Here is a 24,820-nt window from a genome sequence, read left to right on the forward strand (position 1 = left end):
TACATGTTAGTCTTGTAAAAAGCCATAATATTACCCATGAATTCAAAAGATATCAGACTCTGCGTGCTTTAGTCAGTTTTTTGAAGCAAAATTAGAAGTGGCTAGTGCTATGGTCAATGCTAGTGCTAGGTTGGTAAGGTATTTTTAATTTTTTTAACATGCTTTATCCAACACAGACTAAAGCTAAAAAGCTATAAGCTAAGAAAATTCCATATTTTTAAAGTTTTATGAAAATGCTGTAAACAGACAGAAGTATGTCTGACTAGCTCTGCTTCTGCTCAAACAGCTAACTTTCAGATCTCACTAACTTCCTGTGCTTCATGTGCTGAAGGTATCATGTTATTTCTGAACTAAATACCTGCCTGCAACATGAGCCAATCATGTTGACCTGACAGAGGAGAGAAAAGCAGGTTAGAAACGCAGGCAAAGGTCTATAACATGGATTGAGACACCACTCAGACAGGTGAATTTTATGGTTGCTGTGTTGAGGCTTGTTTTAACATTCACTTATGGCCAAAACAGGAGCAGGGGATTTTGGGAAATAGTAAGGGCTGTCTGAGCCCTCCAGATTATTATTTTTAGAGTGATATGTAGATGTGAGATGCATTATCTGATCTGTGAACAGAATCCCTTATATTTGCCATTAACCCTTTACAGAGTTACAGTAACACTGTGAATGATATTTGGCTTCTAAAGCTAAAATGACATCATAAGTAAACCATCTTCTACACTATTTGGGGTCAGTAAGATTTTTTTTGTTTGTTTTTTTTGAAGAAATTAATCATTTATTTAGCAAGGACATTCAATGGATCAAATAACCATGACACTAAAGAAATCTATAATATTACAAAAGATTTATTTTCCAAACAAATGCCGTTATTTCTATTAATCAAAGAATCCTGAAAAAAAGAATCACACTTTCCACAAAAATATTAAGCATATTCATATTCAGATTCATATTCAACTGTTTTCAACATTAATAATAATAAAAAATGTTTCTTGAGTATCAAATCAGCATATTCGGAATAAATTACATTCCAAAATATATTCAAACCGAAAAGAGTTACTACAATATTTCACAATGTTACTGTTTTTACTCAAATAAAGCTGCTTTGGTTAGCAGGAGAGACTTAAAAAATCTTACTGACGCCAACCTTTAAAACAGTTTTATATATTTTCATATATATAATTTATTTATTTATTTATTGATTTTCATTTTTAAGCATAGTTTTGTCATATGAATACCTACGTGCACTGATGAGGTCCATCCTCCTGCAGTCATCCTGTTCAATAGTGATGGGACAATAATACACAGCTCCAGTTTCATTAATGTTGAATTTGCTGAGTTGGGGCTGGGCCTTCTCTTGAGGCGCCCCAACTAAGAGCCTACAGAAAAAAAGAAACGCTGAATGAAAGACTAACATTGATTGATACAACTAGTGAAGAATATAATGTCTTTTCTCAGAAGTCAGCATGAAATTAAAATTCCACCTATCTATTTTCTAAGTGCATATTATAGACCTTACTGTGAATAATTCATCAGTGCATATTTCTTTCTTTCTTTTTTTAACAAAAATCTAAATGTCATAAATGGACCTTCTAGTGAAAACGGTGCTGATGTCTTCTCCAATCATTTAGTGTGGTTAAACTCTGCCCCTGCAAGCCCGTATGTTAACATCCAATCAACAACTGATGCACGCACCGATCCAAGTCCCCGCCCTACATTTAAACTTTTCCATTAATCATTACACTCAGAGGTTCTTAACAATATGAAAGAAAATAACTAACACTACTTTCTATTCATCACGACTCTAACCAGAATTTTGTATAGTTCCTGATTTGGAACCCAATTGATTAAGCCCAGCACACAAACCAAAAATACACCTAAATACATGACCGTAGGGAATAAATTCTGAAGTGAATGGCCTAGAAAAACAATGGAGAAAAAGAGGATTAGAGAAGGCAAACAAGCCCAGACCTGAAATGAAAGGTGCAGAAAAGACTGTTTATCCTTTTATTTTACTTTATAAGAATGAGTTGAGGATAAAGTGATTCAATAAAGTGCCAGAGACATCCTATAATCAAACTCCTGCCACCATGGCATTTGATCTAATAACATACTAGAACAAAACTATACTGGCTTTGGACCTATACAGGTAAGCTGAATGTAACATTTATTAAAGGGGTCCTTGATTATTGATTTCACTTTTTTAACTTAAGTTAGTGTGTAATGTTGCTGTTTGAACATAAACAACATCTGCAAAGTTTTGATGCTCAAAGTTCAATGCAAAGGGAGATATTTTCTTTTAAAGATTTCTCTGTTTAAGGACTACAACAAACAGCTGGTAGAGACTACAACGAGTTTCGTCCCAGGTTGGTGACATCACAAACTCCAAAATTTACGTAAACACTGCCCTCAGAAACATGCAACAAAGGGGGTGAGGCCATGTTGGGCTGCTTCAGAGAAGAGGAAGAGTTGTTGTAGTTACCATGCCATGCCGATTAACATGACGGCACATGCTAGTGGATGAGTTGAATCAACTCCACAGCAACTACATAAATTTATCCAATAACCATTCAGAAATGTCCAGTTTCATTCTAAAAGTTGTAACTTCTTCCTGAGTCTCTCCATCAGTGTGAACACCGTTACTGACAATCCTCATTTTGGCTGCATGAGATTCTCCAGCTTTGTTGTTGTTGAGCAACTGAAGCGCGAGCTGTTAAAGCTCCACCACAGCAACAGCAACTCATTTGCATTTAAAGGGACACACACAAAACCAGTGTGTTTTATATATGATCTGTGGGGTATTTTGAGCTGAAACTTCACAGACGCATTCTGGGGACACCAGAGACTTATATTATATCTTGCAAAAGGGACATAATAGGTCCCCTTCAATAGTGCTTGCTAAAGGCTCTTTCACATGGCTTTAGAGTCATGTGTTGCTTTGGCCTTCGCAGAAAGGTGATTTTTATGATGTTGCTAGGTAGCAAGAAAGTGGTAAGTGCACATAGTAAACAGTGAAAACATGTATTTGAACTACAACAGAAAAAAATCTTGCAGATTGCTTTGATATATCAGCACGACAATTTTTTTTTTTTTCAAAATTCAGTATTAAAAACTAGCAAAAGCATTGTTTTTTAAACATTCTTTAGAAAAAACTAATTGCAAAACTGTAAGATGTACAAATAGTTGGGCTAAGTTGACAATATCAAAGAATGGCGTCTTCATTTTGCTGAACATGATTTTAAATTACTTTTTCATTTCTTTATGTATAAAGCTTTTTAATAAGAACCAATTTGTGTTTTCCTTCCTTGTTTCAATGTTAACTTTCTCCTTCTGTGCTGCCAACCGCAATATATTTGCCCTCGGAGAAAAGAATTCAGCTTCTGCTCTGAGAGTGTGTGAATGATGTCACGAGAGCCAGGGGATCTGTTTCTCAGCCCTGGGGACACTCTCTATCACCAGGTGTCACTGCAGTAATCTTAGCAAGAACAGTTTGGACTTGTAGAGTTGTAAAACTCACTGATAGTAGAGTAGAGTGTCTGGTTTTCTTAGACAAACTGAGGTGCAGTATCTACTATCTGAGATCCTTCCTTATTTTAAGAAAGCAAGAGTGTAGGGTGACTTTCTAGTTGACGTCTGTGGAAGATATTCCATTCTGAGTATCACTGATATAGTGACTATGGCCGCCATAATGGGAAGCTAAAGCTGTGAAGTGCAGTTTGCTCATGTTCAGACAAGACCCCCACAGTAAAATGGCATTACAGGAATTTTTCACAGGTGAGAGTGCTGAACCAAACCTGCAATCAGTCATGCCTAATGTTTGTCAGTGGTTTTTGCAGGAATGACTCTCCTCCCTAAACTTAGAGTACCTGTCTCACGCTAGCACCGATACCCTGCTGCTTACATTAGTGTTTATACTGAGCAAACCGCAGAAGAGAGGGAGGAACACTTCCAGAAAATAACTGAAAAACAGCAGAAAAGCTCTGCTGGTGACTCGTTTTTCCAAAACGTGCCTCTACTTACGTTTTTGCAAAACCCCGAAAACACACCTAAACATACAATTTACTGCAGATTCCAGCTGAAATGAAGATTAGTGGCAGTAAAACACCAAAAACTTTTATTCCTTTTCATACAAATTATGATTACAGGGATTATCAATTAATAAAGAGTAGGGGTGTAACAGTACATGTATTCATTCCGAACTTTCACGGTACGGTGCAGTTAGACGACAAATACAGTCAGTTACAGGCGATCCACTCTCCAATCCTGAAGGGGGCATGCGCAGTAATGCATTGTAGCCTAACAACTACAGTAACAACTCTGTGATTTGTTAAGAAATAAAGTAATCTTCTTTAAAATTCTGTCCATTTTATCACTAAATTCAAGCAATAAATGCCATTTGACACTCTTTGATGTGGCATATCAGATCATTGTATGCACCTCAGTTCAAGCGGCAGCACAGAGTGTGAGTAAACGAGATCATCCCTTCCTCTTTACTACTAGTTATAGAATAAACATGAATGAACATCTGAAGGTATGTTTAAAGATACAGTGAAACGTATGCGTAATCGCTCAATTAGTTTTAATCACGGAAAGACGTTAAAAAAACAGCTTGTAAACAATGTCACGGAATTTAATAGTTTGGTCTCTGTTGTTAATTGTAACCTTTTAATATTATAGTAATGTGCAAGCAATTTTAATTATATATTATATATTAATTATATTATCATTTTAATTATAATTGAATGAAATTAAAGACAGAGACACAGTTTGTTCAGTAAACCACGTTAATAAAAAAGGAAGAAAAAATGTTTAGTTTTCACACCCTGCTGTACCGAACCCGTACCGAACCACTATTCAATACTGAGGTACTTACCGAACCGTTACACCCCTAATAAAGGTTTTTTTTTTTTGCACGGTTCTTTGCACAATAACACTTTTACCATATTGCATGATTTGTAATCTAGTACATTTTGACATTTACATCACATAACCAGCTCCATATGCATGACTTTTGTGATGTAGTAAACTTGTCTGGTAGCTCGCATGATACATCATTGCACTTGTGAAACACAAGACACGATAAAGAGCTAAAAGACTTGTAGAAGCAAGCTAAAATGACATGGCTGCTTCAGCAAATGTTTGCTTTTGTTAACACTACCAGTGAGGTTTAGGGTAGGGTTTTGTGTGGGTGGTACATTATTTTCAAACGTGATAGAGCATTAGCCTTTTAGCTACACTTACCTAACATTTCATTTCTGAACTTCTGCGTCCGTACAATAACCAACTTATTAAAATGTGGCCAGATTCACATTCATTTGTTTCCAATAAAACTGAACATGCTTTTAGCACAACTCACTAGACATAACACTTTGAAAGTGTCATGAAAAGTCACCCCCATGTCATCCAAGATGTTCATGTCTTTCTTTCTTCAGTCTACTTACTGGAACTGCGTTCGTTCCGTAAGTACAATAGGGAAGGCGTAGGACATACAGCGTAAGCTTTTTGAAGAATATGGAAAGCGGAAGCACATACAAGGCGATCATTTGTGTTTATAAAGTATATACAGTTGTATTTTTTCCGAAAATGACCGACCGTTTCGCTAGATAAGACCCTTATTCTTCGTCTGGTATTGTTTAAAGCCCTTTGAAGCTGCACTGAAACTGTAATTTTGACCTTCAACTGTCTGGAGGCCATTGAAGTCCATTAAAAGGAGAATAATCCTGGAATGTTTTCATCAAAAACCTTAATTTCTTTTCAGCTGAAGAAAGAAAGACATGAACATCTTGGATGACATGGGGGTGAGGAAATTATCAGGAAAATTTTATTTGAAAGTGGACCAATCCTTTAATATGATTTCCCCATAAAATAGGCAAGAATGAACCTGGTGTCCTCCATAATTATAATTCTTTCTGACAACAAAGCCCTTAGACTCGTAATTATGACTTTAGAAGTGGGAAGTAGGACATTTTCGATAGCACATGAAGGGTTGGTTCACCTAAAATTCTGTTATCATTTACTCATAGCATATAATTTGTAGAATGCTGAAGTCCAAACAAAATGGAACTCCACTAAGTTTCATTGTATGAACCAAAAATAAATAAAAAATAAATTCTATTTAAATCCGCAGAACAAAGAAAGTCATACCGGTTTCAAACAACATGAGGGTGAGTAAGTGACCACAGATTCCTTTAAAGGAATAGTGCAACATGTAGCATCAATGGAAACTCCTTGAACTTTTGCCATCAAGCAAAGCAGTCTGTGGAAAAATGAAACATAAAACATGACCTCAGTTTGTCCCAGTAATGCTGAGAGGAATTAGGGCATGCTATGCTAATCTGAGAGCAGGGGTGTTTAGTGAACTGTGAGACTGACATTAAGAACAGGCAACACTGGCCTAATGTGGTGCATTTTAGCTTAGTGTGACTTACAGGTCCAATGTAAAGCTGTTCACTATTTTGGATAATGTTAGGTGGTTTATTTTTAGTAGCAACTAGTTAAAGTAATAGTAGGTTGAAGGGTTGTCAAAAATATCTTTTTTTTTACTATACACATTGAAACTGTAACATTTAAAGGTGCCCTAGATTGTTTTTTTACAAGATGTAATATAAGTCCTAGGTGTCCCCTGAATGTGTCTGTGAAGTTTCAGCTCAAAATACCCCATAGATTTTTTTTGATTAATTTTTTTAACTGCCTATTTTGGGGCATCATTAACTATGCACTGATTTTTTCAGCACGGCCCCTTTAAGAGAAGCGCGCCCTCTGCCCCACGAGCTCTCGACTATAATACAGTGCATTTACAAAGTTCACACAGCTAATATAACCCTCAAATGGATCTTTACAAGATGTTCGTCATGCATGCTGTGTGCATGCTTCGAATTATGTGAGTAAAGTATTTATTTAGATGGTTACGTTTGATTCTGTGTGAGTTTGAGGCTATGCTCTGTGGCTAAAGCTAACATTACACACTGTTGGAGAGATTTATAAAGAATGAAGTTGTGTTTATGCATTATACAGACTGCAAGTGTTTAAAAATGAAAATAGCAACGACTCTCGTCTCCGTGAATACAGTAAGAAACGATGGTAACTTTAACCACATTTAACAGTATATTAGCAACATGCTAATGAAACATTTAGAAAGACAATTTACAAATATCACTAAAAATATCATGATATCATGGATCATGTCAGTTATTATTGCTCCATCTGCCATTTTTCGCTGTTGTTCTTGCTTGCTTACCTTGTCTGTGCACAGATCCAGACGTTAATACTGCCTTTCCTTGTCTAATGCGTCAAATGGGCTGGCATTATGCAAATATTGGGGTCATACATATTAATGATCCCGACTGTTACGTAACAGTCGGTGTTATGTTGAGATCCGAGCGTTTTCCGGAAGTCTTTTAAACAAATGAGATTTACATAAGAAGGAGGAAACAATGGGGTTTGAAACTCAATATATGTCTTTTCCATGTACTGAACTCTTGTTATTCAACTATGCCGACGTAAATTCAAATTCTGATTCTAGGGCACCTTTAAAACCGTTTCACTACTCATTAAGGTACTGTATTGAAGTTAGAAATTCCAGTATCGTGGCAACACTAGGCTGGGATTGTAATGACTAAGTCCTGTGACAAAGTGACAGATTTACTGATCCTTACTGATCCATCAGAGCAGATACTCTGACATATTGTTTGAAACTGCACCAACATAGCAATTTATGACTCAACTAATGGCATGAGTTTGGAGCACAACTACTTGTTTATCAGGACAATGGTGGTCAGGGGGCAGGATGGAAGATGCATTGAATTGTTATGCAAAGCTGGTGTCTCATCCAGTCAGTCCACTCACATTTAATCTGCAGCGCTGTGAGAAGGCAAAGCCAAACAAACTGCACGGCTCAAGATCACTGATTCCATTGCTGTTATGTTAACTAAACCTGTCTAGAATGGAGCATAGACATCTGATCGAGATGGATCAGATGGAGACCCGTATGGAGATATGATCAGGTAATTCACAAGCTTGACAGAACATGTCAAAATACATGTTACTTTTTTTCATTATTTTCATGTTATCCCAGATTTAAACTGTGATGTGTAAGCCCTAAGTTTTTATGTTTTTGCATATTTACACTTACAGTATTATCATGGAAGTATTTGTAGTACTTCTTATTTATATCAACCTACACTTTGAATTTGCTCTTATTTTATGAAGTAGCCTGAACGGCAGACACAGTTCTGACAGAAGACAAAACTACTGGCACAAGAGTCAGACAAGCCTAAAATAGCCGAAAACACAGTCAGGCCAGGACTCGTTCTCTGCTCAGATGTTGATTCTCTTCTATAAATAGATTGATCAATGAATTAGATTATTGGTGATTGGATTATTCAGTGAAGTTCCTCGCTGACCAGATAATCATTTCTGCACAAATACCGTAAACAGGGTAATACAACCACTCAGATGGCATATTGAATTTGACAATACAAGCCGGGAACAAAGTCCTTAATCTATTTAGCTTTTTGTAAATGGCATAATTACTACTCTGTGCTGGAGAGTCACAACCTGACTATGGAGCATCTATCAACATTACTGCCATACAACTGTTCATAAATTAATTTAAAAAAAGTAAAATATTAAGCAAGTTGTCAATGAATGGGACAGTAAATAAGGGGGTATATAAGACAGACCGCACTAGGCTAGGGTGTCCTTCTCTGCAGATAACCTTTGTATCTGCATTGAACAAACTTCTTGCAAGGATAAAATGTCATTACATTCTCACCACTAAAGGAATAAAGAATTTTTCCACAACGCCAGATAGGCAGTAAGATAGAAATGATGCTCCAGTTCCAATGTTGACTATACACTATCAACGTCCTTTATCACTTGAGAGCTGCTATTGTTGTGTCTCTCAGTTGTGTGTCTATACATATCTGTCAGTGGCTTTTCCAGCAGGCAAACATCCTGTCAGAGTGGCACCAGCCACCATTAGTAGAAGAGACACAGAGGAAAAGACATCTGTCATCAAAAACGCCATCAGCAACCATAAAGAGAAGAGATGAAAACACCTCCAATAGACAATTTAATGTCCAGAAGAGAATCCCCCACCACAAACAGATTTGAAAAAAAAAAAAAAGAAGCTAAAAATATATATAGTATAAACACTGTTCAGATATTATAACATTATATTAACTGATGTCTCACAATGATTATCAATGGTCCTAGATATCCTTTTAGAATTCTGTAATAATTACCATATTTTCTCAATTAATAATTCTCACATTAATCAAGGAGACCCGATTTCACTTGAAGTTTATCGCGCCTTTGGTCACAGCAAGGAATACAGAAGGGCTTTTCACACTAGTTAAATAGTTAACCTTGGGTCATTCTAAGCCTTTCACACTGCTTATAATTTACCTGGGGTTAACAATTAATCCTGGGTATTCCATATTCTGAACAGTGTGCTGAATTTCAACATCCTCTCGTGGTCAATTTCATTGACTTTCGAGAAAGCATTCGACAGCATTTCACTTGCAAATCTGTCTAGTGAACGGCATTCCACAACAGTTTCAGGGCAATCATGGCCTAATGGTTAGAGAGTCAGACTAGTAACCCGAAGGTTGTAGTTCGATTCTCAATACTGACAGGAAAGGACTATGGTGCCCTTGAGAAAGGCACCTAACCCCCAATCACTCCCTGTGTGCAACAGCGAAAAATGGCTATGAAAAATGTCCACGGTTTGCAGTGTGTCTTTACTACTTACTACTCCTAATGAGTGTGCACTAACTTGGATGGGTTAAACACAGAGGACAGATTCCGAGTATGGATTAACATACTTGGCCTTCACATGTCACTTTCATTTTGTCTATGTATTCAAGACTCAAGGTGTTGTGTGCAAACTGACATGGAAACAACTTAGTTCTTTGGCGTGGTGACAGCTGTCAGGCAACGGTGAAATTTGTCACCCCTGCAGTTCCTGCTCATGTCATATGGAAGACAGCAAGTGAAAAATGACTGCGGCATTGCATGGACAGACCAAGGCTGGCTGATCTGGACTTTACAGATGATGTTGCACTACTAGCAGAGTTGCGGGAGAAGCTACAGCAACTTACCACCAAGTTAGAAAGATTGGCACTTACGATCATTCTGCAGATCAACATCAAAAAGACCCAAGTGATGCACATGAGTGGGGAAGATGAAGATCTACTGATGCCAATCAGCATTGGCAACCAGCCGCTCACTGATATAGAACAGTTTACATACTTGTAGTGTGATCGCACAGGATAGCGACGCAGAGCCTGATGTAAATAGAGGGTATGCATTGATGCCACTTTCCTGCTGGAACACACCCCTTTAGCCGAACTAGGTGGCAAAAGAGCCTGTTGCATGACTGGATTTAAAGGGGAAACTGCGAAAATGTGAGTAAGGTTGGACTCGATAGTGTTCCTGTTACAACTTAGCAAAAATCCAGTTATACATGGATATTGACATAGAGCCAGGAATCATGTTTCCAGACATTTATATGTGCCTGATTTGTCAATACAATATATAACAATATATATGGGGTATTATTTTACCACAAAATTTAACATATTGACAAAATGATAACTGCAAATCCAGGTTTTCGCTGCCTGGAGTCCAGTTGTTTCTGTGGACTGCAGCGATACATTTGCTTCTTTTCTTTAGATTTCGGCAGTCTGTAAATATATACCTCAGATTTCTTGTTAAATCTATTTGTACAGCATTCGCAAAGCTCTTTCCTGTTTTGAATGTGTTTTGTGTGTTTTTCATGGCATTCACGCTAAAAAAAAATGCTGCCACTTAGTCTTTTTGCCACTCATTGGGTGTAACCGCAGTCACTCCAGCCGACGGTGGCGTCACGTGCATACCTCTATTGTCAAGGCATCCAGTGTATTTTAACGGATGTGCAACATCTGGATATCACCAAGCAATAGCACATCACTCATAATACCCCTCTATATGTCCATTGTGTTACTGATGGCAATCTATGCCTGCGAGACCTGGAAAAAAGTGCACATTGTCCACAAGCTGGACATGTTCCACCAGCGGTGCCTCAGATGCATTCTCTGCATCATGTACCACGACCACGTTACTAACGAAGATATTCTGCACAGGGCTAAAACCCAGACTTTCCACCATGGTGTCTGATTGTCATATCAAACTGGCAGGTCACATTCTGCGGCAATCGGAACAATGCCTAGCAAAAACTGCACTGACATTGATGCTGCCCAGTGGACGCTGAAGGCAAGAAAGGCCGTAAAAGACCTGGCGAAGCACATTCAAAGAGGAATTAAAGTGAGCTGGCATTATTTGAGAAGAAGCCGAATCACATGCAGCTGAACGCAACCAATACACTTGCTGCCTAATGTGCCTTGTAGCACATGTAACCGGTCCTGCTTGACCCACTCCGAACGGAACTCGAACCGGTGTCTTTGGCATGGTATGTGGGCGCACTAACAAGGATGCTAAAAACAACAGCCTCTAGCACGCCTCCACCACTTCACTCCCCTGGCCTCAAGAGGCAAGCTAGCAACTGACATTAGAGACTATGGTCTTTAGTGCCCTTGTTAGCTGGCCCGCCTCCCATGCCAGAGACCCCGGTTCGAATCCCGCTTGGAGCTGGCCGAGTAGGACCGGTTTCATGCAGATGGACCTAAAGAAGAAGATATCCAGCATTAGCATCAGTTCTGTCAGATCACGTCAGTCAAGCTCGCATCACCTGACTCCCAGGTGACTTACGTCTACCTATAGGAATACGACGCCTATCACAGCATCCATATATAAGCTCTTCAGTATTATCAGCAGCTATTGCATTTCTCAGGAGCTTATTACCCTCCTCCATCTCCAGCTCCTCCTCTCTCCAGTCAGGATTGGCCTTATGATTCCTCTGAATCAAACTATTCTTGAAATATGTGTTCATGTTAAATTATTGACATTAATATATCTGCATATATTGGTTCTGTTCTGTTTATCCTAGGGGGTTATTGCTGCTCTCCCTGCTCTTATCCATGCTAGGCTGCATGGATGCGCAGGGAGTTCTTGTCCAGAACAGAACCATACCGCCAATACAAACTCTATGCATTATCAATCATATTTGACAATAGTGGTCCTGACAGAAATGCTGCTGTTTCACACTGTACATTCCTAAACCCTAGGTTAACATCCTTATTGGCACATTTGTGATGTCAGTGTGTTGGATGAACAACGGATGTGACCTGCTAACAAAGGTTATAGCGGTGCAGTTTGTCATGTTACACATTGCTGACTGTACTACAAGTTCTTTTCTGAACAGACTTTTTGGACTCTAAAGTTAAAGTACACATGAAATCAAAATTGACCTTATTTACTTTGTTAGTGCATATTACTAGTCTTGTGGTAAACAATTAATCAGTGCAATTTAAAACAGAAAAAAATTGTTCATCGCGGTAATCTTTAATCAAAACCTGAAAAGTTACTTCCAGTCTGAAATGGCGTTCCTTCTCTGATAACGTCAGTTTGACGGCTTGGGTTGAAAACGCGTTAACCACTCCTCTGCAACCCTTCGTCTGCTATGAGCGAGAGATGGAGAGGAGGAGCACTAAAGGAAAACTCTGCCCTCTATTCAATATTCCGTTTCACTTGGAAATACATCACAACACTGGAGAAAAGTCGTTTGCAACTTCCAGTTCACGCAGACTTTAAGAATGAAATTATGAAATGACTGTTTATAGGCTATACAACATGCCATGACTGTCCAAAGCACGTGAATATAAGGCACGAGATTGGTTGTGGGTTGCGGGTAAGAATCTAGTCAAAACATTCAAATACTGCTTCATTTCACACAGCACACGTCTGTAAAAGCTCCAGGGCAAGGGTAAAAAGCAGTGCTAACCTTGCTTCTAAATTACAAGTGTGAAACGTTTCTGTACCTGAGGTTCAAAGGGGGTTTAGAACAACAATAACCCAGGGTTAAGCGCAGTGTGAAAAGCCCTAGACTGGCTGTATTACCCATTCTTCTGAGCAGAATATTACAACTGAGATTGCTAAACTTCAACATACATTTTTGTCTTAGTTTTTAGATTATAAGTGTTTTTCAGCACAGAGAGCGTGCATGATTACCAGGTTGGGAAGATTAAGTAAAACACTCATTTATCACTCATTAAACGCGCAACATTTATCAATTTAAGAGAAAAGTTCCGATTTGGGGATTTTTGACATCTGGGAACCCTAAGCATATAAGCTCATACATACTATAAGCTTACCAGTACAAGATAATGGAAATGTCAAATGCAAATGCAAAAAAAAAAAATACAGGATAAATACCAGTGGGCAAATTATGCATAAGTAATCAAGAGAGGCACACTGTGGTCATGATTAAAATACGATTAATTGTGCAGTATAAATAGTCATTAGTCAGATTTGTGTTGTCAACTATTTTAGAAAAAACAAACTGTGATTCGTCAGTTTTCATGTCAGTCTCAAGTATTTTTTGGCCAGAATAAGCTTCAGTGTGGACCAGACTTTTATGTCAATAGTCAGAAGTCTGACTGTGACTTGACCACAATGACCTGAGCAAAATAGATTTCATGGTGGCCTGAACATCTTCAGCTGCAGTTCTCTAATCCATACAAATCAGAAGCTCATGCTGAGGGGCCCCAGAAAAGCACATCCAGCACCTCTCACTTCCACTGTAGGAGACCTAAATCTGACTCTCTGAAAGCTGCTGACTGTTGTTTAGCTAATTTGTGTTGGATGCACCATTCCTTTCTTATTGGTAAAGGTGGGAGTGCTTGGATGAATATGCTGAATAAGCCAACTGAAGACCCTACACACACACTTAAAGACAATGTTTTATCTTCTGCCATGTTGGTGGGCGCTCTACACAACTAATTGCAGATTACACAGTTGTCTTTGCTCTGATTTGCAAACAGTGGGAAAAGGAGAAAAATATTGATGAGAGACATTGGCTATGGACTTGCACTGCAACCGACACTCTAGAAGGATCAACATACTAGATCTGCACGTCCTGAAGGAAACAGCAGTGTTTACAATACAGCAAAAGAATACACATAAAGTTTTAAATCATAATTCAGTATGCAAATGACTACGAAAAAAAGGCCAATTGTGATTCAGTATGCAAATAGTGCTATGACATGCCTGTTGGTTACATATTGTATTCTGAAAATTTGATAAATCTAACTCAATATTTACTTAATTATTACTGTAGATTTCATGCATACTTGATCTTTATCATACTTTACTTTTATTTACAAATCAAAGTTTGCACTGTATATGTTAAATGGATCAATTAAAATGAATTGAAAAAGTTTAATACTTAAACTGCAGACACATTTACCACTGTTCAGTGAGTTTTGGTAGGTGAAATCCAGTCATTTAAATAGGAATCCACGTGAATGGGAATTTCACATGAGGGTGAAACATTTTCCTACACAAATTTTGCAAAGTGTTCAAATTGTTCAAAGTGTTGATTTTCTTACTCAGTATTTTTGACTTGTTTTCCAGTACAAATATCTAAATATATATCCTTAAATCAAGATACATTTACTAAAGAAGCAATATTACTGAAGATATTAAGTCCTCTTTACTGAAAAAAATGATCAAAATTTAAGTAAGTTTATGCTTAAAACAAGAACAAATGTCTGAAAATGTCTGAAAAAAAATCTTGTTTCATTTTCTGACCCCACTGGCAGATATTTGTTGTAATTTTAAACATAAACTCACAAATTTTTCATAAAACAAGAAGACTTAATATCTTAAGTCACATTTACTTCTCAAATAAATGTATCATGAAATAAGAATGTTTAGATATTTGAGAATGAACTTTTGTCAGCAAAACATGACTGCAACTTTAGAATTAGAGATTTAGACATGTACAAATCCAAACCAGAATGTTTGAAGAACACCAATACAGTGTTAAAAAAAGCAACATGTTTTATGGAAAATACATGGCCGCTAACATCTTAATAAACCATTATAGTCCCTAAATCATTTCATTCTAATCAAATGCGGAACAAAATAGCCTGATGGTGCATGACGCATTTGTTCTGTGAACAGTGTCTGGTCTCTGGGGTCATGTAATTTGTATCCTCCTGTATGTGTTGAAAGGTGCGGGTCCTTTGTATCACGTTTCCTGAGAGCACTGAGTAATGATGAGCGAACAACCAGACGTATCCAGCTCCCTAGGTGACCATTTTCACTTATCCGTGACACACCTTCACTCCTTCTCATCTGATATAATCTGCTCAGGATGAGAAATTAAAGCCAGTTCCCTGATGAGAATGGTGAGGACCTCATGATCTTCCCAGTTGGGGTCTTTTGATGGCCAGATATGTACAGCTCAGCTTGAGATAATCTGTAAAACAGACTTCAGTCTCAACTGTCCCATAACAGTTAGAACAATTACGACTATAAAACCCTAGCAACCATTCACAGCAAAGCAATTCTAAATGGACAAGCACAACTCACATTTTCTTAAGAAAATGAAACCTAGTCATTATTTATAATACACTTTTTTAGGGCAAGTTTACTCGACAACGATTTACTAAAAATAAAAAAGATTTTCCTTTGCATTTTTCACCATTGTCAAAATGATCCCCGTTCACACAGATCTGCAAAAACGACTAAAAACGCTGGAAAGGTCACACGTGACGTAGGCAGAAGTACCGATCCAGTGTCTACAAAGTGAACATGCAAAGACTAAGTCAAAAGCCCTTTACAAAAAAGGTAAAACAACGATGTCAGACGATTTTGAAGTTGGAGGAGAAAATGAGACCTACTGCAGTACTTCCGCCTACATCACGTTCCAGGTGACCTTTCTGACGTAATTACGTAATGAGTGGTGCATCGCAGAGCAGTGCAAGATGAGCATTTGTGGTTAAAAAAGTATATACATTTTTATTTCTTTTTTTTTTTAGAAAATGACCCAGTGCTTCCCACACATAGACTTTACTTGGGCGGGCCGCCCAGGTATAATAACGGCCGCCCAAGTATATTGGAGACACATTATTGCTTTTATTATTTTTATCCTCTTATACTTTTATATCCGCCCAAGATAATGAAACCATCCGCGATCGATTAACTATTCGTTTCGTACCTGCTCGTTATGTGTGCGTCAGAACTGTTTACTCCCGCTAACATTCCCACAGGTGCTACATGTTGCAAAGTCACAAGGGGGCGCTGTTGCGCGTTCTACAAGCTCACGCAACAGCGCTTCAGACTGCTTCAAAGTGATTCTCAATCAATGAAAAGCGCAGATTTATGCCAAGCGATTGCTAATGAACTCAAGTTAATGAATTATTACAATGTCTACTTTATGGCCTTTATATAAAACGTTTTATACGGTTGTAAGAATCTGAAGGATCAGCCTGCAATAGTACAGACATTTCAAAATAAGGGTCCCGGTGTATTTCGGGCCTGTTTATAATTAAAAGTCACAAGCTAAGTTTTTTCTTTTTCTTTTGGGCATTATTGGTATTTTGGTTGCACAATAAATTGTATTTAAAATTTGATTACCATTTAATTCATATTAAATTATTGTAGTCTCCCCCACAGGAAGAAAAGACTAAGAACATAATATGACACACAAATTATTCATTATGTAAATTTTACTAGTAAAATCTGTGTCCCATTCACTGAGAGAGACACTATATGACAGCAAGGAGAACATAGGAAAAGGAGAACCATTTAAATGCTGTAATTTTGCATAATTTACAATGCATAATAATGCATAATATTAGTATGTAATTAAATGTAATAGTATGCTATGTAATTAAAATTAAATGAATAAAAATAATGTTAAAAATCACACATTATTTGTTTGTCACATGTAGTAGACCATTTTTGTGCCGTGGGTAATAGGAGGATTTTTCACCCGGCTACCACTGCAAGTATATTGCAAACCTGTGGGAAGCACTGAAGACCGATGGTTTCTCTAGACAAGACCCTTAATCCCTCGGCTGGGATCGTGTAGATCCCTTTAAAGCTGCACTGAAACTGCAATTTGGACCTTCAACCCATTGGTTACCGTTGAAGTCCACTATAATGGAGAAAAATCCCGGAATGTTTTCCTCAAAAACCTTAATTTCCTTTTGACTGAAGAAAGATATAAACATCTTGGATGACATGGGGGTGAGTAAATTATCAGGAAATTTTAATTCTGAATTGAACTAGTTCTTTAAAGGAATAGTTCACCAAAAATGATAACTCCTTGTCTTCACAGCACACATTCCCCCATTCACTTTCATCAAATAAGTTTTCCACAGAAGAAAAAATGCCACACTGGTTTGGAATGACCTGAGGGTGAACAAGTGATCCTTTTCGCACACAAACTGTTGCTTTAAAATTTGTTCCTGAAGGCTATTAATTGCTTGTAAAAATAGAATTGGCAAAAAAAACTAAGTTCTAATTCTGGTGATATCTCTCTAATGTCTAAATGATGAATGTCATCATCGCTGCATGCATACAAATCCTACATATCAATGGAGAGCCAGGCTCATCAGTCAACAAATCAGTGCAAAATCCTACAGGGTATCATCATGGCACACAGCTGGGGCTTTGAAAGACCCACACCTGAATCAAACAGTGTAGCGGCCGGGATGAAAAATGAGAATGCTGGAGGGTTGCCAAATCTCACGTATTCATGCCAAGCACTGAAGCACCATGAACAGCTCATTCTCTGTATATTCACTCATAAACAAAGTCTTCCATATGCATTTTTCTCATTTAAATATAGTGACACAAAAGTATAATCCTGGGAATGTGAGATTCCATGCAAACATTTGCTCTAGAGCTCATTAATTTTACATAAACAATCAGAATGAGGGAGGTATGCCAGTGAGGATTGTGGGAGCTGAGAATGAAATACCAGGAAAAGACTATTTGAATTATTTATGTAGCAAGAGTGATGTTTGAGGGAGTTGAATGTTTAAAGTTACCAAAGAGTTTAAACTCTCAATAACAGATTTTAAGAGAAGATCATGCCTATCGAATGAAAGAACAATGCCTTGAGCCATAGTTTGCAGACATTTGAGGCCTGGCTCAGCAACACTTTTTCCTTCATTTAATTAAATGTGTGACTCAGAGGAATCAGACCCATTGATCTGTTCTTACTCTCAATCAAAAAACAAAAGCACAGCATTTAATAAACTCTCACTTTGAGGCCCAAATGACTGTGCATGTCTGCCTGTCTGGTTTGCAGGCCTCTAATAGCGCCGTAATCCTCCTCTGTTTCAGAGGTTCCCAAGCTCTCGGTCCTGTCCCAACCTGCAACCTGGCAGGTCCACTTGAGCAGGGCAGGATGAGGAATTCTCAGCATTCCACAGGGTCACAAGACTGGAAGAACCAATCAAAGAGCCGAACACAACACCACTAGCTTCTGCACAGGAAGAGAACATAAAGAACCACTGGGCACTCCATGCTGAATGAGCTGTTTAAAGAGGTCGTAAGAGGGGTATATATTTGTTTTGTGCTCTGAAAGGCTGCCATCTCTGAAAAGGGATCAAGTGGGAATATGAAAACTTTACTCTAGCAGACCTGAAATTAAAAATGACTCCTTTTACTTTCTTAAAAAAATATTCCTGGACTTACTGTACATGATTCATTGGTGCACAGAAATGTTTGTCTGTGGTATCTTTAATGAAAATATAATTAATTGCTTCTCCAGCAATTGATGATCCAATCCATAGCTAACCCTCTGGGGTCTGAGGGGGTTTTGGCCCTGGAGAAGTTGCCCTGACATTTGAGATTTTTTCAGTTGGTTATAAACATATCGATGACTAAAGTCAGATTACACGGTATTCAGCACAAACCGGGCTACAATAACATGTGAGCAACATGTATGTACATGTTTGTAATTTTGAGAAAATAATGTTTACGCATGGTTGTTGAAAAACAAAAAAAAAATTAAGTCACTGAAATAAGACCATAAAACACATACTAAACATAGACTTTTGAGTACTGGATCTTGAAGACTAGAGTTTTTGTTACAAAATGATCTGAAAATCATCACTAATTCACATAATATTGATTTAAATTTCAATAATTCACAACATAATGATTTAAATTTCGTAAGTTTTTGTTTGAAAGGCCATATGCGCGGAGGCATGAATGATCGTGAATAATGATGCGATTCATTCCTGAGGAGATAAAGACCATCCCCTAATAAAACCAAGTTAAAATCAGTTTATAAAAAGCAAATGCTCATTTATGTTCTTCTTTGGACCAATTTCCTTATATATTGTCACATTTATGATATGAAGATGGTTCTCTATAAGTGGGACTAGTGTTATTTTAGTATCACTGATATGCTAGTATAGTTAATATTTTGAATTATTTTTTCACTTTAATTTTTAGTTAAAGTTAAGTAATTTGTTGCAGGTTTTTGTTTTATTTTTTTAAATATTTTAAATTAAGACTTTATTCATTTTGTATTTGTTTTAGTGTATTTTAGTTCTTCAAGTTAAACTAAAGTAAATGAGATATGCTGCCTTTGTATATCATGGGGCACACCATGTTACTCCCTAAAAAGCCCTAAAAGGCAAATCATTCACCTACCTTGCCTCTTCCTAGCATATATGTCTCCATTTCACACTAAAAGCTGTAAAAGCAGTGTTAATGCATGTTGTAAGTAGGTGATCACATCCCACTCATGCATTATTTAAATCTTCACACTCCTCATGCTCCACTAAAACCAGTCTCTGTGGTGAGAGAGTGCAGACATTTGGTTTTTGGTTGTAAAATTTAGAATATCAGAGAAATGTATTTGTCTCTTTTCATTTGAAAAGCTTCAGTTTGAGCCAGCACATTCCATCTCCCAGGGATATGCTGAGAGAAGAGAGGGGTCTGGGAAGTGTCCTGCTTAGACAAACATAGCCTACAGTAACAAGAGATTTGATTAGATCTCTTTCATAAGATGCATCAATGCCCTCATGCATTTTTTTTTTTTTTAATTACAACAGTGTTTTATATTGTATAGCATATTTTATCCCAAATTGTCAGTACCATAATCCTAAAAATAAATCTTGTGTTCTTCACTATAGCACAATAATGAAAATCATCCAATCATTCATCCAATGAAAAATAAAAATAAAAAAATAAACCAAAAAAATATAAAAAATATTTTTATTTTAAAAATGTATATATACACATTTAAATCTATTTTACAAGTAATTAAAAACAGATTCAACCATGGTATTTTACAAATGAGCTTAAAAAAGTTTCGTTTACATCAACTAACAATGAAAAATATGTATAATAAAGCATTTATTAATTTTAATTCGTGAATGTTCGTTTCTACATTCACTAATACATTAAAATCAAAAGTTGTATCTGTTAATTTTATTCAATGGACCTGAGCTAACATGAACTAACAATGAACAGATGTATTTTTGTTAACTAACGTTAACAAAGATTAATGAATTATGTAACAATATATAATGTTTTTTAATATAATGACATATACATAAAGTCAGAATTTAGAACTTTAATTTTAAATTCAATAATTTTAAAGAACTTGCTGGGCTGAAAATGGACACACCCAGCGATTGGGTTGTTTTAACCCAGCAGTTGGGTTAAATGTTTTATTTAAGTTTTATTTAACCCAACTATTGTTTAAAAATTACTATATGGCTGGCTTAAAATGAACCCAAAATAGGTTGGAAATTAAAAATCAGACACATAATTACTAGAGGCAACAATAATAATCAAATGTTCAATGTTTGATTATTATTCATTAAATATATTAATAAATGATATTTTCCAACATATTTTGGGTTCATTTTAAGCAAGCGATACAGTAATTTTTAAACAATAGTTGAGTTAAATAAAACTACTCAGGTTGGGCAAATATTTAACCCAACCGCTGGGTTTGTCCATTTTCAACCCAACTTGGGTTGTTTTTAACCCAGCATTTTTTAGAGTGTATAATGTATATTAAAAAAAAAAAATTACATTTGGGCCATCAATTTAATGATGAGGTCCACTGCACTGACTTTATTAGATGGCCTTTCACGAGCCGGCGTTCTGTCGGTTTTATAGCATGTAAAGTATCTTATAGGGTCTATTTAAGTGGCTGGCAGATAGTTAAGTGAACACAGCTGGGTCTTCTTTAACCGTGCATCTGCCCGTCTAGCCTTCTTAAAAGATCCAAAATGCCATTTCTGTACCAGTGTAGCACACGCCTGAGTGATGATGGACGCACTCACTGTGACCATGTGGCCCCCTCTCATGTTTCAGAGCCTGGACAATATCACAATCCCCAGACTGCACAGCGCATCGATCCAGTCCTTCAACAATAACACTGCATTAAGTGGTGAATTTATAACAGCTTGATGAAACATAAAGGTCAAAAAAGAGAAGTGATTTAGGCGATTACTTTCAAAGCATTGGCAAAAAGGAGATTCCACGGTTCTTAGAAGTGATTCCTTCAGGGCTTGTATAGATGAAACTAGACGATAGGCTCTTAATTAGCAGGAAATCACAAATAAGGAAAGAGCTATTTGGGGGAACTCCCTATGATCCCACAACAGAGGCATAACTGACAGCTTCAAAAAATACATCAGCGACAATTACATACATTTTCTCACTAAAGCGAGGTGCTGACCCGTATTTGTGTCACTAATTCTGGTACAACATGCTTTGATACATAGCAGCAAGCCATTGCTGAGAGTTTTCCTTTTGAAAGCGACCACAGAGAGGGTAATAGGTTTATCAGGAGCATAAACAGTCTCTGCAGGCAACAGGTTTTACCGGCACAGGATATGAGGGAATGACAGAGCTCTGCCGAACAAAACCTGTAGATATCTTTGAAGATAGTTACTTTGAAGCAAGAAAACACTTCTGACAGCACACAATATCTTACTATAACAACTGTAAAAGCCTAAAGAAAGTAGATTATGTAATGTTTATATCTGAAAGACTGTTTCCTGTCTTTGTGAAAGCACAGCCCACAGTTAGCTTTAAATCCATGTCTTGAGGTGAATTTTTCTTTGGCATAGCCAGCAGCAATGGTAAAAGTAGTCTAAAAATCTGCAGGCATTTCTCATAACAAGGAAAATAATAATGCAATGACCTCAAAGTCGCAGTACTCTACTGTCCTGCCTTCTCCAGCTACACAGTCCTATTGTTTTGACTGTTCTTGGCGTCTGCTGGTGCGTTAACACCCGTCCTATTTCACCGGATTTGGATTCAAATGACCTTTAGCAGAGTAACTAGAACATTGTAGAAATTGTAAACTGATATACTCCACAAAAAGAGTTTGTACGCCCTTCATAGTATTATAAAAAAAAAAGCTCTCAATTATAGCTGTGTTAAAGTAGGTATAGAGCAATTTTTACATGAGTCTAATACGTATAACAGGTCAGAAATGTACAGGGGTACAGGGATGGATACAGGGATGGTATAAAATATTAATATTAGTATTGTGTCATACACTGTTGCATAGTGCTGAATGACTATTTATGATAGTTGAATGCCACATGCTAATTAATGCCAACGTCATTACCCAAAAAAATATATGCTTTTACCATGGTATCATTCCAGAAAAACATACACTCTAAAAAAATGCTGGGTTGTTTCAACCAATGTTTGGGTCAAATATGGGATTAAAATGTAATGTAAACCAACAGTTGGGTTTGTCCATATTTGACCCAAACATGGGTTGAAACAACACAGCATTTTTAGAGTGTAGTAGCCTAGTATCAAGGTGTCATGTATTTCAGTTTAAGTTATGTCACAAGCAGAACAACTCAAGGGTAGTAGCCTATAACTGGAAAAAAAAATAATGTAGGCTATATGAGTAGGCCCTAAATAGCTTGTGAAATTTTTTTAGGAGGTTGCGTTTCGCAGTTGGTTCGTTTCAATGATCCGATTCACTGAAGAATCAGTAGCTACTGATGCTTTGAGAGGTTGCCGCGCTGGTGTGAACAGCTGGTTGTTGGTTTCTGGTTCAAGATGGTCTACCAGCTGCACCAGCTAATGACAAGCTTGGAACAGCTAGAACTCAGCAATCAGGCAGCTACTACAATATTGTTTACAATATTACTAATGATGATATTTAGTAGTATAATAGCCTGAGATTTTTATTATTACCATGTTAGTTTTACTCTTGAAATATCCCTTATCGTATAGCCAACATCAGTGAATAAGCAAAATACAAAAGTACCCTACAGAAGAAGAGGCAACGAAAGCTTTGCGAATCAGTTCGACCGAATCATTCAACAGAATCGGCTCGAATAAATGATTCGCGAATCAGACATCACTAGCGCTGCAGGTGCGAAAGAGAGGTTGTGTTTTTGTCTATTTAGATGCGCTGCATGCGCACAACTAAATATTCATTCATATGACATGAAATGAACATTAATATCTAAAGGGTTTGTGATATTGAATATGTGTCGTCATTTGTATTCCTTATTCTAGTGTTAGATCAGCTCAGAAAGCTCAACACAAACAACTTTCGACACATATATATATATCCTAATATCATTCTGCAAAGCAACCGAGGGTACTTACAAGTTCTTCTTTGTCTTTTCGGTCTGTTTATGCAATGCAACAGAAAATCCAAATAAACTGCCCTTGGTTTTTCCCTCTTTGATGACCGGGAACTGCACGTCAATGTTAAATCCAGTGTTCGTTTGAAGCGCGTAGATTACGAATAAGCACAAGTGGAGAGACTTTTCCAGCCATATTTAATATTCCCTTCTCTCGCTCTCTCTCTTCCACTTGCACAACCAAAGTCAACAAGAGTTAACTGGTCAATGACACGCCATAGGTAAGCGTCTCCTTTCACGGTCTGGCACTGAGCTGTAAGGTGTTTCTTGCTGCTCTCTGCTCCCCGCCTCCACACACCCGTCCCTCACAGCGAATTCAGACCTGCCGCTGCCCGCCACACTTGACCAGTCCTGCTTCTTCCACAAATAGAGGACTAGAAATGTCCCACAAGTCTGATAAGGAGAGAGAGTCCTTAAAATTCCACCCCCCCCCCCCCCCATCTCTCTCCCCTCTCCCTCTCCCCTCTCCCCTCTCCCTCCTCTCTCTCTCTCTCTCTCTCTCTCTCACACACATACACACACTGTTACACACAAACCTTCACTTGTTGCTATGTTGTACTGTACATAAGATTGCATTTTTCAAGGTTTTGTTATTCAAATTTTACCACAGTGGCGTGGGTGAATCTCTCGAGAACATGCCCAAGTCACATTTCACAACAACATATAAGGGAAAAAAGAAATTAAAGAGTTATGGAATTATTTCCATGAAAATTAAGCGCATTGCTTAATAACAATGATTATTTTTCCCCTAAAATGAAATCAGTATAATATCAGTAGGCTACAGGTACACTTTACAATATGGTTTAATTTGTTAAGATCAGACATCTACAACTAATGATAAACAATACATATACAGGATTTATAATGTTAATTACATTTACTAATACATTATTAAAATCAAATGTTAATATCAGCTAATACGCTGTGAACTAACATGAACAAACAATGAACAATTAGATTTGTATAACAGCAATGAAGGTTAATATGCTGTAAAATATATTGTTCATAGTTAGTTCATGTTAACTAATGCTTTTACTAATGCTAACAAATTAGACCCTATAAATATTTTAGAATTCAATATAGAAATTGAATAATTTTTTAAATCAAGGTAATGAAAAAGATTTTTTTTTTTGCATTGATCTAATGTGCATAATTGCCAGTAACATTACAATGGAATATTAAAATAGCTGCATTTTCAAGCAAAACATTTTATAAAATAATAATAGCATTTAGAATTATTTATTTTGATTTTGGATTT

At 37.1% G+C, this 24,820-nt stretch overlaps 1 protein-coding gene across 1 annotated transcript in view; it reads right to left on the minus strand.

The window, feature by feature from the left end:
• Positions 1–23,697, minus strand: part of itga3b (integrin, alpha 3b) — a gene marked incomplete at its 5' end in the record, with an annotated part of 49,899 nt that extends 26,202 nt beyond the window's left edge. The window contains 2 exons of the mRNA XM_048171585.1: positions 1,250–1,386; positions 23,525–23,697. Of these exons, the coding sequence (XP_048027542.1) occupies positions 1,250–1,386; positions 23,525–23,697 (310 nt within the window). The remainder of the gene's footprint in view (positions 1–1,249; positions 1,387–23,524) is intronic.
• Positions 23,698–24,820: the final 1,123 nt, after the last annotated feature.

This window comes from Megalobrama amblycephala, linkage group LG20, assembly GCF_018812025.1.
Source record: "Megalobrama amblycephala isolate DHTTF-2021 linkage group LG20, ASM1881202v1, whole genome shotgun sequence".
Classification (NCBI taxonomy): domain Eukaryota; kingdom Metazoa; phylum Chordata; class Actinopteri; order Cypriniformes; family Xenocyprididae; genus Megalobrama; species Megalobrama amblycephala.